The sequence below is a fragment of the Boleophthalmus pectinirostris genome, unplaced genomic scaffold, assembly GCF_026225935.1.
Source record: "Boleophthalmus pectinirostris isolate CB_2022bp ecotype Guang Dong unplaced genomic scaffold, ASM2622593v1 HiC_scaffold_4, whole genome shotgun sequence".
NCBI classification, from domain to species: domain Eukaryota; kingdom Metazoa; phylum Chordata; class Actinopteri; order Gobiiformes; family Gobiidae; genus Boleophthalmus; species Boleophthalmus pectinirostris.
This window is the reverse complement of record NW_026571353.1, coordinates 34,914,690-34,930,197: the sequence shown is the minus strand read 5'-3', so window position 1 is coordinate 34,930,197 and position 15,508 is coordinate 34,914,690. Positions and strand designations below refer to the sequence as shown.

At 38.4% G+C, this 15,508-nt stretch overlaps 1 protein-coding gene across 1 annotated transcript in view; it reads right to left on the bottom strand.

The window, feature by feature from the left end:
• The window catches only part of slc1a3a (solute carrier family 1 member 3a), a 69,618-nt gene that overhangs the window by 7,540 nt on the left and 46,570 nt on the right, over positions 1 to 15,508 (bottom strand). The window contains exons 5-9 of the mRNA XM_055161379.1: positions 13,317 to 13,521; positions 11,159 to 11,201; positions 7,499 to 7,770; positions 4,184 to 4,414; positions 997 to 1,191 (exon numbers count right to left, since the gene is read on the bottom strand). Of these exons, the coding sequence (XP_055017354.1) occupies positions 997 to 1,191; positions 4,184 to 4,414; positions 7,499 to 7,770; positions 11,159 to 11,201; positions 13,317 to 13,521 (946 nt within the window). The remainder of the gene's footprint in view (positions 1 to 996; positions 1,192 to 4,183; positions 4,415 to 7,498; positions 7,771 to 11,158; positions 11,202 to 13,316; positions 13,522 to 15,508) is intronic.

The following is a 15,508-nucleotide window of genomic DNA, read 5'->3' as shown; positions in this document are numbered from 1 at the left end:
GAAGTGGTAGTTTCAAGTTAACACCTCCTTTTACCTTTTTGTTTACAAGAGATTGGCAGTTCCAGAGCTGAAATCATCCAAATGAATCTAGTGAAGGTGTACGGGGTTTAAAAACACAATGAAACACTTCCTTTGTTTTAGCACATGACATCAAGTTGGAAAAGAGCGTTTTCCGTTTGCAGGGTGCGTATTAAACATACGTGAATGAAACTAAACACAACTCCAGATAATATGAACCCTTCAAGACGTGTTGAGCATTGGTGTCAAATGAGCATTGAGCTAGAGCTGCTCGATTATGAAAAAAATCATTATCACGACTATTTTGGTCAATATTGAAATCACGATTATTCAAACGATTATTTTTTTAGTTACATGATGCATTTATTTGGCATTTTTCTCTCAAAAAACACTTTGTTATTGTTAATTTATGCAAAACTTTCAAATTGAAAATAAATATAGGATCCAAATATATACCTTAGAGCAGTTTTGCAATGTATAAAAAAGAATAAAAATATACTTTGAACATGGAATAAGGCATAGAAAAACATAAATGTATCCAAAATATACTATATATCCAGCTGTTCTACAATCTTTATATTTAAAAAACAAAACAAATATACTTATTTATATAAAAAATATCCCATAACACACTTTGTTAAGCTTTAATTTTTTTCAACTCGATTATGAATTTTGGAGATTGTTTGACACACAAATTGAAATTGCGATCCAAATTCAGTTAATTGCACAGCCTTATACTGAGTTCAGATAGGGCCCAGGAGAGATCACTAGATTACTCAAACATGTATAGATGATATATAAAACTTCTTGACATGTGTTTTTGATGAGAGAACAGCATTATAACATGGTAGGAAACCCCGAAAGGTTGATTTAGTATAACCCACCTCTTTAATAATTCATGCCTAAACAAAATCATAATAAAATAATGAAGATAAAGTACAAGGTAGAATAAAAATGTGCGTGTTTTATTTTGCGTACCTTATGGTGAGAATCTGTCCGAAGTTCAGGTCCATGTTGTTGACCTGGGCGATAAAGATGGCTGCCAGAGCTTCGTAGAGTGCGGTGCCGTCCATGTTTATGGTGGCACCGACGGGAAGTACAAACCGGGTCACACGCTTGTCCACGTTGTTGTTTTCCTCCAGGCATTTAAAGGTAATGGGCAACGTGGCAGAACTGTGAAGAGGGACAAAGAAGGGATAGAGTTAATATTATAAAGGCATGAAAGGTCCTGTATTAGCTTTAGACCATAATACCATACTATAATGTTGTTACATCATCAAAAACATACCTGGAGTGGTGTTTTGTTTCATTCATACATGTTGGAGTAATCTGTCTATAAAATCTGGAACACTCTATTACACCTTGTGATGGAGTTGGGACATACCAACTCCAGGTATGCTTTTGATGAGGAAACAACAATATAACGAGACAGGCTGGTGTCACCTAGTGCCTCCTCTCAATTTCATTTCTCTCCAGCGACTAGCTCAGGAATCGGAATATGTGTTAGAAAACTGCGGTGCCCAATGGGAGCTGACACCAACGTGAACTTCATCACAACAAAGCGACATAGAGTTCCGCCTATGGATCATTTGTACCAAAATGACAACACAACGCTGACGAATCCTACACATATCATCGATTAAAAAACTTATTTGGAGAACGAAGTAAGAACAGAGCAGTGAGGGTGTGCTGATGGCAATGAAAATGCCTACTGCCTCCGCTCAATTTCATTTCCCTCCAGCGACTACGTCAAGAATCAGAATACACTAGACAGTTTGAAAGAACCCCGGGAGTTGTAGACCGCACACCGGCCAATCAGTGAAGAGCTGTGAAGCCATGACGTCAAACTCAAGTGCCTGTCTGGGTCCTTTTTGTGGTACAGCACAACAGTAAACAAAGAAATAACCACATTATGGATTGGGACGGGGCTCGGGTCATTGGATCGGAAAACAACAAGTTCAAACGCTGCATCAGGGAGGCCACTGAAATCAGGAAACGAGGTACAGACAGCATTAATCGCGATGGCAGAGCCTTCCTCCTTTCACCCTCCTTCAGAGAACACCGGGCGACGAGAGGCGTGGTCAGTCTGAGCAACCTGCAGGTTCATATCAGACTGACAGTGTTGGGAAGGTTACTTTTAAAATGTATTCCCCTACAGATTACAGATTACATACACCAAAATGTAGTTTGTAACGTAATCCATTAAATTACTTAAAGTGAGTAACGTAATCTGAATACTTTAGATTACTTGATATTGTCATGCTTTTTCACTTGTTTTGTATATTACCATTTGTCATTTAATATATAAATTAAAAATATATATATTGCCATGTTTTTTAAAACTACATGAATGTAACAACCACATCCTGAAAATGACTAATACTTGACCACATAAAAAATATTATTGATAGAAAAATTGTTTTTATATGAAATCACAATTATGTCCACCTACAGTTAGTGTCATATTGTATTAGTTTAGTCCTGGTTTAGTCTGGGTTTAGTCCTGGTTTTAGACCTGGTTTTAGTCCTAGTTTAGTTCTAGTTTAGTCCTGGTTTTAGTTCTGGTTTTAGTCCTGGTTTAGTCCTGGTTTTAGTTCTGGTTTTAGTCCTGATTTTGTCCTGGTTTAGTCCTGGTTTTAGTCCTAGTTTAGTTCTAGTTTAGTCCTGGTTTAGTCCTGGTTTTACTCCTAGTTTAGTCCTGGTTTAGTCCTGGTTTTAGTCCTAGTTTAGTCCTAGTTTAGTATTAGTTTAGTTCTAGTTTAGTCCTGGTTTAGTCCTGGTTTTAGTCCTAGTTTAGTTCTAGTTTAGTCCTGGTTTAGTCCTGGTTTTAGTCTTAATTTAGTTCTAGTTTAGTCCTGGTTTAGTCCTGGTTTTAGTCTTAATTTAGTTCTAGTTTAGTCCTGGTTTAGTCCTCGTTTTAGTTCTGGTTTTAGTCCTGGTTTTAGTTCTGGTTTTAGTCCTGGTTTAGCCCAAAATGTGAAAACAGGAAAATACTGCCGTATAATCCATTTATTTCAACAAAGTAACTGTAATCCAATTACCACTCACTGAAACAGTAACTGTAACTGAATGCAGTTACTCATAATTTGTACTCTGATTATGTAAATCCGGTACATGTAATCTGTTACTCCCCAACACTGCAGACTGACCACGCCCACAGGAAGTAACAACAGCTGATATACGACACGTCACCACCAACACATGTGACACTTCTGAAGATGACAGCAGCAGCAGCCGAAACATGTCAACAAGGTAAATACACTTTACTGTATTGTCTTTAAAAAGAACCCAAGAAGTTATAGTAAACAAAGCGGTCGAGACGGATGTAGAGGAAGACAGACATTCTGTGTTGGCAACGATTCCCGAGATCGAGGATTTAAAGCCAGAACAAAGAGAATGTTTAGTGAATTTTATCAAGGGGAAAGACGTTATTGCCCTTCTTCCTACGGGATTTGGTGCATTACATACGTCGCAACCAAATAGCAGCGATTGGTTAAATTAAAAAGTACCTGCCTGTCGTCGAGCGAACGAATCCTAATGCAGCGAGGTCAGACGGTTTCCACAACGTGAAACCATCTGATGAATCAGGCTACAATATAATAGAGATGAGAAAAAGTGTAATTTGGGCCTTTGAACTATGGACAATGACAAGGTAAAATTGTGAAAAGACAATAAGAATGTGATATTGTGATTCCTGCGCTTTATTTGATGGTCAGAAGAAACCTTGGACAAGAGAATTTCTACATTCAATCATGCTCTGTTCAATACTTTTCTAACTCTCATGGTTCCATTATTAACTGAGCAATTCTCACCTCATCACATAAGTTTTCATCCTAGAAACAGAATATAAGAAAAGCACACATTTTTTTTGAATGTTTTAATGCTCTAAAATATCTGATTTGTTTCAGAGTATGGCATAAAAAATCTCCAATATTCCAAAGTATGGTTTTAATTTTCAGTCTCCATGGATTGAAGAAGCATGCCCAAAACTAGAAATGTTGTGCGATGGGACTTTAACTGTTTTTCATTAGTTTTAAGCTCCGTTTTATTATTAAAGTTGTCACAGTGAGTTTAACGCTTTTTTAAAATCAATATAGGAGCATTCTGCATACACTACCTGTCATTACTGTAAGATTTTGTATTGTATGTTGTTAGTTAAAAATACCTTGAAGAAGTCCCCAGAGCGGTGATGAGCGCCTGCAGCAGCCCCCCGATGAAGATGAAGGGGTTTTTCCTGGTGACCACAAAGTAGAGAGTGGGCAAGACCAAGATGGCGTGCACCAAGAGGCCGCTGATCACCGTCACCGTGTACATGCCCAGCTGCCCGCCCATGGCACTGATGTCGTCCATCTCCATGATCTTACCCGCGATGAGGAAGAGGATGCCAATACATCCGGAGTACGTACCTGACAGTTCAAGACAATGTTAAAATGTCTGAGTAAACATTTTGTAAAATATACAAACAAAAGAGGTGACAATACACACACGATAGATATACGATCATTATGATCATTATTATCATTTGGACATTTTAAGTCACATTATTCATCTAAAACGACTTAATAAAAGAACCAAATCTGTTCACTTCTGTGCTAGAAAACTGCTGTGCCCAATGGGAGCTGACGTCAACGTAAACTTCATCACAACAAAGCAACATGGAGCTGTATTTTCTAAACTGCACACCATTTTTTCATTTGTACACAACATTGACAAATCCTTCACATATCACCGATTAAAAAGCTTAAATCTGAGAACAAAGTAAGAACAGAGCAGTGAGGGTGTGCTGATTGGAGTGAGAAATGTCTCGTGCCTCCGCTCAATTTCATTTCTCTCCAGCAACTAGGTCAGGAATCAGAATACACTAGACGGTTTGCAAGAACCGACCAATCAGCAAAGAGCTGTGAAGCCATGACATCAAACTCAAGCGCCTGTCTGGGTCCCTTTTGTGGAACAGCACAACAGTAAACAAAGCGTTCGAGATGGATGTAGACGAAGACAGACATTCTGTGTTGGCAACGATTCCTGAGATCGAGGATTTAAATCCGGAACAAAGAGAATGTTTGGTGAATTTTTAAGGGGAAAGACGTTATTGCACTTCTTCCTACAGGATTTGGCGCATTACATACGTCACAACCAAATAGCAGCGATTGGTTAAATAAAAAAAGTACCCGCCTACTGTCGAGCGAACGAACCCTAATGCTGGTTTCTATGAAGTGAAACTGGCTGATGAATCAGTCTAGTGAAAATAGGGGTTGAGCTGCAATGTGGCGTCTTGAAAATAAACTATTAAAGATTGTTCAAACCTGCATGAATCAATTTTCAGTAGAATTTTAGCCGTCTTGGTCATAATCCAAGATGACCATTGGCAAACTATCCCGAGAGGCAGGCCTTGATACGATCTATAATAAAAACAGTGACAGTGGATCGACGTGATTTGAGTGAGAAAATCACTTCACATGCTGGAACAGACAATAAAGCTTATCTGTCTATCTATATTATTTATCACTATGTTTTTGGAGAATGAAATAGAGACAGGGCCTAACACAGGTGAAACAACACCCTTCTGGTGCTCCGGACCAATACCACTGATATATCTGGATTATTTAAAAGCCTCTTGAGATGAAAAACAAGGAGGACTTTACCACTGTTACTCAGGTGCATGATTTCTCAAGGACTACAGGTGGAAATAAGCTCTAGTGCTACAACCTGGTCTCACAGTATGGTATTTAACCTTTCTATCTTCATGGAGACCGAACCAGACCAAATTACAGGTCAGATCTGTGGAGAGGCGACCCCGCTCACAGTCAGAACGCCTGTTTTTCTCATTATTTTTGAGCCATAAAACTACCTGTGATTGAATAAATATAAATATAAGGCAGATCTGCTTAATGTCATACTGTACATGGAAACTTCCAGGCAGAGCAATGACATATCCGTAGAAACAAGCAGGTGAGACAGACCCCAAACCAGAAAAATTACACCGTGCACCTTTAAATAAACAAACTAAATCTTCGTCAACAACAGAACCAAATACATAATTCAATAAACGATGGCACCCCTACTCACGCTGATGGTTTTGCACTTGTTGTTCTACCCAGACTTGTATATTTTGTGTTCAGTCCAAGTCTATTTTTGTATTTACTTTTAGCGCACACCCTTATTTTTATTCTGTCGTACTACTTTTATCCTTTGTTTTATGTTGCACCATAACACAGAAGCAAGTTCCTAGGTCAAGCATTCGGTTCACTGACACACAGCGACAATAAAACAATTCCGGATTCTGATTCTAATTGTTTAAGTCTAGAACAGGTGCTCATCAAGGACAAGGCTCAAAAGCTAACGGACAGTGAAGATGACCAAGCTTGTAATATAAAAACTGAATGTGATGGAGTAAAAAGCAGTTAAAACAGTCCAAGTCACAGTGTTGGAATTATAATAATAATTTTATTCCAACAGAGTGCTTCTAACTTTTTTCATCGGTTTTTACTTTATGTCCAGTCATAACCACACGCTTTGACAAAACTTTGCAAAGGCGAGTGGATCTGGAGCTGTGTCTTGTCTCCCTGATTTCAAAAGGTGTGACTGACAGGCGGATTAACCAATCAGAGAGAAGCAGGCTTTGTTCACATCAAATGGTTGCTTACACTTAAAAAAAACCTGAAAAACCTACATAATGGACTGAGAAACTGTGCGGATTTTTACAGAATCAACAATCGAAGCACCAAATTATTATTATTTCAGCTCAAAGAAGTTTTATATTTTGTTCTAAATGAGAATTTTCGAGAGGAGATGTCATTTGAGATACACATGATACAAATTAGTGTCTGTGGCTGGATCATTAAAAATTATGACACTGCTAATTTCACTGATCTGGCCAAGATTTTAAAACTTATATCAGGTTATTCATCTTGTTTTCAGATTTATTATCGACTTAATAGTTCTGAGACTGCTTCATTCTAGTCAAGAAGTAGTTTATTTTAAGATAGCTTGTAACGTAAAATTATCTTGCTGCATGGACAGATGATTTCACTGCACTCTTAAGTCATTTTCTGATAGATTTAAGTGTTTATATCTTAAGTTTTGGCCGAGCTTTTTTGCAGTGTATGGTCCGGTGCTTCCCGATTCGAAATAGAATGTAAACGCGGTCAAAACGTGCTGGTGTCCCTTCATGAAATAAAGGACTTTTAATATATTCAGTCAGAGTGCCTCGGGTTTGTACCTTGCTCACTTTTACATTTTCCAGTCAGGGTAACTTTCTGTTTAAAGACGACTGTTTTAACCCTCGTAAAGCACCTGTACTGCTATTTTTTACTCTTTTATGACCCAGTGAAGAGCTCTACCCTTTTTTCTTTATCAGAATGTAGAAGGGACTGACTGGTCAGGTAAGAAAGTTTTTGTACTGCAAGCATGGTCACCTTCACTGTCTTTACTTTCATTTTGTTCATTTTCATTCATTTTTGTTTTCTCTTACACACACACTTACCACATAATGATCGCGACCAGCCTCATGATGGCCTCGTTGAGACAGTCGAAGAAGTCCCTGAGCGGCTGCCCCTGCTCCCTCATGCTCCCGATGATCAGACCAAAGCACATGGAAAACACCACCAGGCCCAGCGCGTTTATGCCGTTCACAGACCCAGGCACGGGGATCATCTCCTCGCGCAAAATCTCCTGGGTCCCATTCTCAAAGAAGATCGTGTCGTTCACAGTCATCTGCACATGGATCACCCGCTTGGCGTACTGCGTCTTGTACTGAATCAGACAAAGACAGCACAGTTGGACTAAAGGTGCACTTTGTAACTTTTCTGGTGGAGGATCTGTCAAAATGTTTTTCTCCATGGACACGTTATTGCTTTGTCTGGAATGTTTCACAGTAGGGTATTAAACATTTCTATTTTCACAGTCAGAATGTATGTTTTTCAAGGTATTTTTGAGCTATAACCTTAATGTAGAACTGTTTAATGTCATACTGTGGAAGAGTACGACAGGCAGAGAAATGACATATCCATAGAAACAAGCAGGTGACAGGACCCCCAAATAAAAAGTTACATAGCTCACCTTTAACATGCAATTCCTGTGTTTGATTAGGGTTGTCAAAGTTATCGAAACTCAGATATTAACTAGATACTCATTTGAGCAGGTCTCGATACTGAAAAAAACACATTCACAGGACAGAAATGAACCATTCCTGATACCTTTAGAATGATCTTGAGCTGGATCAGAACAAGTATAAGAGCAGATAGACTAGTATATGCCCATGGACCACTATGGAAGCTACGTGGACCACAAATTAGGGTTGGGCAGTAATACGGTATTACGATATCCTGCGGTATCAAAAAGTAGCAACGGTATCAGTTTCATTACCGTCATTACAAAAAAAAGGCACTGCATAAGGACCTATTATTACAATATAATTTACTGATACCTAAATTTGTGTGGGGTTTTATTTTCAATTTAATGCGATCACGATTTAAAACCAATAGTGTCTATAACGTTTCTTTTAACTGTGTGGGGAGACAATGTTCGATTAGTTTCGTTCTGTTGTCACGTGACGCTCATAAGAGAGACGAAGACAAGACGGCAAGTCCGGCTGCAAGAGAGTTGGTCCCAAAAAAAAAATACTAGTACTTCTGCAATTTGGCAGCATTTTGGTTTCAGGCACACATTTGTTCATGTCATACAGAAACAAAACTTAAAGGGATACTTCAGGGTTTTTTTACATGAATCTGTGTGGCCTCCCCGTCAGCAGTGTGATGCTTCCACTCTGACTTTACCTCTGAAAGCGTCCGGGGAGCCGAGATCCTGGCCGGTTTTGGTGCTGAAGAAAGTAGTTCGGCAAGTTGGCTGGGGACTGTATAATAAAGCGTTTGTCTTCTCAAAACAATATGTGTTCAAAAGAGTGATACATTTGCACCACAAATCCTCCATCCTCTAAAAAGTCAGACCTCATAATCGCTTGGCGCTATTTTCTCTCCACACGTATCACTGCGCGCTGCCTGCCAGGTGACAGCCGCGCACGGATCCATCATTTTCTTCAGTTGTTCGGCAGTGTTTACTTGTTCAGACCGGTGACCACCGCGACGTGAGAGCGCTAATGTCAGAGCTAGCGTGATAGGTATATAAGCCTGTATAAGATACATAACTATATATCTAGAAAATGGTGGAACTTGCGATTTTCCAGGCTGTAACAACAAAAATCTGTCTGAATCTCCACACAAATTTCACCGTTTTCCTGTAACGGATGTATATTCGGGTTCAAAAAGATATCCCATTGGCTCTGTGCTAAAATCAATTTCTTCATTATCGGTGTCGTAATCAGACATGTTCTTGATAACATTCCGAGCAGTTAACAAAGTGAACCAGGCGCGGCTGTCACCTGGCGGCCGCGTGCAGTGATACGTACGGAGAGAAAATAGCGCCAAGTGATTATGAGGTCTGACTTTTTAGAGGATGGAGGTTTTGTTGTGCAAATGTATCACTCTTTTTAACACATATTGTTTTGGAAAGGAAAACGCTTTATTAGACTGTCCCCAGCCAACTTTCCGAACTACTTTCCTCAGCACCAAAACTGGCCAGTATCTCGGCTCACCGGATGCTGTCGGGGGTAAGTCAGTGTGGATGCACGACACTGCTGACGGGGATGACATACAGATTCATGTCAAAAAACCTGAACTATCCCTTTAAAACCACATGGCTCATTTGCACAAACTATAAAGAGCTGATAAAAGCAGCTTCTGTCAGATTAAAGGACACGACTTAGTAGAATATGAGTGTTCTTTGTGTGACAGAGGAAGTGTTGCTGATGGTGAGTCTGTTCTGTGCATTTATTGCATTGGAGATGTGATGTTTCATGTCAAACTTTACAGAAATTGTAAGTCCGCAGGTCATACACATAGACCATATAGAAGTGTGGCTTTGTAGCTTACTAAAGTCGTACTAAAACATTTTGGTAATATGGTAATACCGTATACCCCGATAAAATCCTGAGAAGGTTTAACAGTATCAGAATTTAGATACCACCCAACCCTACCATAGATAAAAGACCACATAGGAATAGAAAAGAACATTATTATTTATATGAGTTAATATTTATTATTTATTAATTTTTATGTATCTTCAAATACATTCTGAACAACTTCGTATGAATAAAAGTTCAAACATTATGAGACATCATAAATCAAAACCGATACCTGACCTGATATTCAATACTAGTATCAGTATCGGTGCATCCCTAATTTTAACGTAACATGAATATTTCAGTTTATTTTGAATTTCTTAGGTCTATGTGGGAAGAATAACATGTAAAGTGGGAAACCTAAACTCCACCCACAATCACAGTCCAACCGAGCTGTTAAACGGACTTTCGACAGTTCTTGACCACAAAGCTTCAAATTAACATAGTTTGCACTAAAACATGCAAACTATGTTAATTGTTTGTGTTAAGTCCAAAATCAGATTGTGATTTGATCTTATGTTCAACTCATAGGCTTCCTGTTATGCAACATTTTAGGGACTTTTTCTCATTCATAAAACTATATAATATTTTGTTAGTTGCTATTAGAGATGCACGGATGGGCTATTTTTTCATCCACAATATTTTGTTAGTTGCTATTAGAGATGCGCGGATGGGCTATTTTTTCATCCACAACCGCGACACAAAACTCATCATCCGCCCGCTGTCCATTTTGCACCGAAGGTTTTCAAAACCGCACCCGCCCGCCATCCACCGATTGATTTTAGATTTTAGAACAATCACACAGCAAACAAACTAAGGAGCCTCGATAAAAATGCAAACTCTTAAGGATATGACGTACACTTCATACTACAAGCATAGACAATGACACTCGTCTTTTCAGATGTTGGTAACAATACTAACAATAACTTTTTTTTTTTTTTTTTTTTTTTTTTTTTAGTAGTTAAACCGCCACCCGCCCGAATTTAATTAAAATATAATTTTTCATCACGTCATCCGCCCGACCCGCGTATTAACCGCGGATACCGCGGTTGTAACCGCAATCCGCGCATCTCTAGTTGCTATGACCACAGTACACGTTTTTCATCATTCTGGACCTGTGTATATAAATATGTTAAACTGTTTTATAGTGTTAAAGTAAAAAATAAAAAAATAAAAAAGATTTACCTGTTTGGTGCAAGCTTCAACAATATTTGGTGGAAACATGTTTCTAGAAAACAGATAAAAAAATGTATGAGTTGTGTATTTTTTTATCCTTCACAGTTTTTATTATATTTAAATTCTCAGTGTATCACAATCACAGTTATAGAAGAATGTAAAAACGTTCAAAAAACTGGTTCACAGATGATAAAAATGCTTTATAATTAGATGCAGATAAAACACAATGGTCTCATTTTGACCCAAAGAGCATTTATTTTTATAATACATCTGAACTGGGGCAAGACAAATTTAACTTTTTACTTATTACATGAAAAAAAAATCAGCCCCTTTAACATTTCAACAGAGCAGACTTCCACCATTTTGTGCATGTTTGACTAAGAGTATTGTAAATCTCCTGGTGCAATCATAATCCAAGGAATTAAACTTTAAAAGATCTTAATAGCAGTTATTTCTTCATGTTGTCTGCAGTGAAATGGAGCGAAGGATCATGGGATTTGTAGTTCCCTCATACTGCAACAAAATAATGTATTTAAAGAATTGGCATTACACTTCAATGAGATATTAATTGTTAACACATTAATTTTATTTGGATCACCACGTTACCTTTTATTGTTTTGAAAATGCTACATCAGCCAAAAAACAATGAAGGTAAGCAGGTAGTTTGTGAAGTTGTTGTGTACAGTTTTGTGTCATGTTTTTGTATATTTATGGAGAACTGTCAGGTAGGAGCACGGGTGACGTAGGTTCTGGGCTGAGGATTGTACAGAGTGTTCGAATACGGCCCTGGAGAGATTTCTAGATAACTCAAACTTGTGTGGCATCTAAAAAAAAAAAAAAAACCTCTTCAGACATGTTTTAGATGAGGGAACAAGATTATAACATGGAAAGAAAGGCAGGAAGCTCCAAAGACTAGATCAGGAGTGTGAAACTCAAATTCACAGAGGGTCAATATTAAAAACTGGCACTAAGTCGTGGGTCAAATTTCAACAACATCTGCAGGTTTTCTCTTCTTTCAGGATATGTAATGTTAAACCTTTTCTTCTTAAAATAAATGTTTAATAATAGTTTTGCTTAAACTTTGAATCCAGAACCAGCATAATATAAAATAATAACAAAATTTTAAATAATATGTCTCTATTCTATCTGTAGTCGGCGGGCAGCTCTAATACATATTTGATATGATCTAGCGGCCCAAATATAATTATATCGCGGGTCAAATTTCGGTCCCCGGGCCTGAGTTTGACATGTATACATGAAGTACCGTATTTTTCGGTCGATAAATCGCACTTTTTTCATGGTTTGGGTGTTTCCTGCGACTTATACTTAGGTGCAAATTAATTACATATTAAAATTTTCACACTGAAGTGTCGAGAGGCTTTAGTCTTGTGTGTCAGTATCTGCTGCTCCTGTTCCTCCTGTAACACTGTCACTTGGCTCTACTGTGCATGTCTCCGGCAGAAAGAGCATCTGTCCTGCTTCAAGTAATGAAATAATCAGCCGAAAACAGTAATCGTGCAGCAGAAAGAAAGTTTGGAGTGAGCGAGAACCTTGTGAGGGACTGATGAAAAACGGGGATGGAGAACACAGCTTCATGGTAACTGGGAGGATGCACCATGTAAACTTCCTGGAAGTCACTGGATGGATGGACAAAGCCTGGACTTCAGTGACACCGAAACCATCCTGTCGGGATTCAGAAAGGCCGGAATAATTCTAACTGGAACTGATGCTGAATCTAACGACAGCGACACAGAAGAGGAAGCGGCACGCCTCGTGGTCGCAGAGTTGCTCAGCAGTGACACCGAGGATGAAGAATCGAATGGATTTAGTCATTTGGAGTGAGATGGAGAGTTTGGTAAACTTGCCTTTCGAGATCGGTTCCTGGTCTCTGTTTTTTTAATATAAATTTCCCCCAAAAAGTGCAACTTATAGTCCTGTGCGACATATATATATATATATTTTTTTTTTCTTCTTCGTTATGCATTTTGTGGCTGGTGCGACTTACACTCCGGAGTAACTTATAGTCCAAAAGATACAGTAGATGTTGCATAATACCCCCTCATTTAGTATAAAGCTCTGTAATTCGATATATATTTTACAGCTAACAGTATTATTTTAGTTATTTTGACTATTGTAACATTCGTAAAATCATAACATTTGAATTTACCTGATGAGGTCGAGGAAGGCGTCGGCCGGGCTGACCTGCTCCACCTTCTGCTGTGTGGTGAACTCGTCTTTGGATCCTTTTCCGGGGTGAATGATCAGAACCATCACGATCCCGATGAAGACAGCGATGACGGTGGTGGAGGTGTAATAGATCACGGCCCTCATCCCCATTTTCCCCGACGCACGGCTGTCCAGAGCGGCCATACCTGAAAAACACACAAGCACATACAATCATACAGTAAATCATAATAAATCAACAGTATTTTTTTGTATATCAAAGTCATTCATATTTATTATTAGGGACTGGAATCATAGTTAGATAATTGCGTCATCATCCGTGATCAGCTTTTCAAAACAAACATGGCAGCTGGAAAAAAGATGATACAGAGGACTGAGAAACAGCGCAGATTTCTGTATAATCAGCGATACAAGAGGACTCAGGGGAGAAGTCTTATAACAAATACTGTTGCACAATCAGAACATCAAAACTCAGAATAAACCCAAAACCAAACCTTGACTAGACCAGAACTACAATGTGACCAAACCAAATCTACATTAGGTCTCAAACTGGGCCCAAAAATTTCAAACTCAATTTTGATACTAACAGAATAGATTGACATTTTAAACAGTAAATCTTAGTACTTTCTTTTGTGGAATTGGATCTTCATAATCCCTCAGTGGTCCAGGTAGGTTCCATAGTGGTCTGTGCTTGCTCAAATGAGTATCTAATTTCGATACGGCTTTTAGTATCGATTAGAATCAGACAGAGGTGGGGACTTGGAAGTCGTGACTTGAACTCAAGCCAGACTTGAGTCACTATTTTTAGGATTTGAGACTTGACTTGATAAAATGGACTAAGACTTGGGACTCGACTTGGACTTGAGGCCTGTAACTTGGGAAGATCTGAGAAGCTCTTTTAAATCTGAATTCTTTCTATTCTGACCATAATGATTTACACTAAGATCTTGTCAAGACATTTAAAATAAAATAAAATATAATTATAGTATGATTTTTTTTAAAGTACAATACAGTTTAAAATTCATATAAATTGCAAAAATCTAAGCTATATTTGGTATTTTGGTTTAAAGACTTGAAATGCCTTGAAGCTCAAAGCGGACGACTTGGACTTGACTTGGACTTGCCTGTCTTTGACTTGGAACTTAACTCGGACTTGAGGTCAAAGACTTGCAAAACAAAGACTTGGTCCCACCTCCGGTATCAGATTCTCTATACTTCTAGACTAAACTTGGACTAAACCCAGGACTAACCCTGAATTAGACCAGGACTAGAACGTGATCAAACAAATCTTTATTAGGACTGAAACTGGGCCCAAACCAGGACTAAGCATGACTCCCACCACACCCCAAGTCTCCAAAGATGGCAAAACCAGCTCCGTGTTTGGTACTGACCCCTGAACAAGCTTTATTCTGTCTGCAGTGACTTTCATGGGAAAAAGTTGAGTAAAATGAGGTGATTCACGCCCTTTGGATTTATCTGTGCGAACAAAGAATGACAAGAAATATAATCCTCCTCCGACCTTTAGAGATGAGAACCGCACATCTGCCAAGCACCAACAGCCCTATTATCCTGTTTTACAAAAAAATCCACTGATAAAAAATGTTTGGTAACGGCCGGTAATGAGATGTAACCCAAACCCTCAGCCAAAGGAGAACGTATCAAATCACAGACTATTATCTGAAGGTCCTATATTACACAAAATTGACTCTTGTGAGCTTTAAATCATATTACCACATCAAAAATATACCTGGAGTTGTGTTTCGATCACACATGTGCATTATTACTCTGTCTACATCTCCCAAACTCAATATTAACAGCCAGTGTTGGGGAGTAACAGATTACATGTACTGGAGTGACGTAATCAGAGTACAAATTATGAGTAACTGTATTCAGTTACAGTTACTGTTTCAGTGAGTGGTAATTGGATTACAGTTACTTTGTTGAAATAAATGGATTACACAGAGGTATTTTCGTGTTTTCACATTATTTTTATTTATTTTTTTATTTTTTCGGTAATTCCAGTCATTGCTGGAAAATAAACCAGGTCTAAACCAGGACTAAATCAGGACTAAAACCAGGTCTAAACCAGGTCTAAACTAGATCTAAACCAGGTCTAAACCAGGACTAAACCTGGACTAAACCAGGACTAAAACCAGGTCTAAACTAGATCTAAAC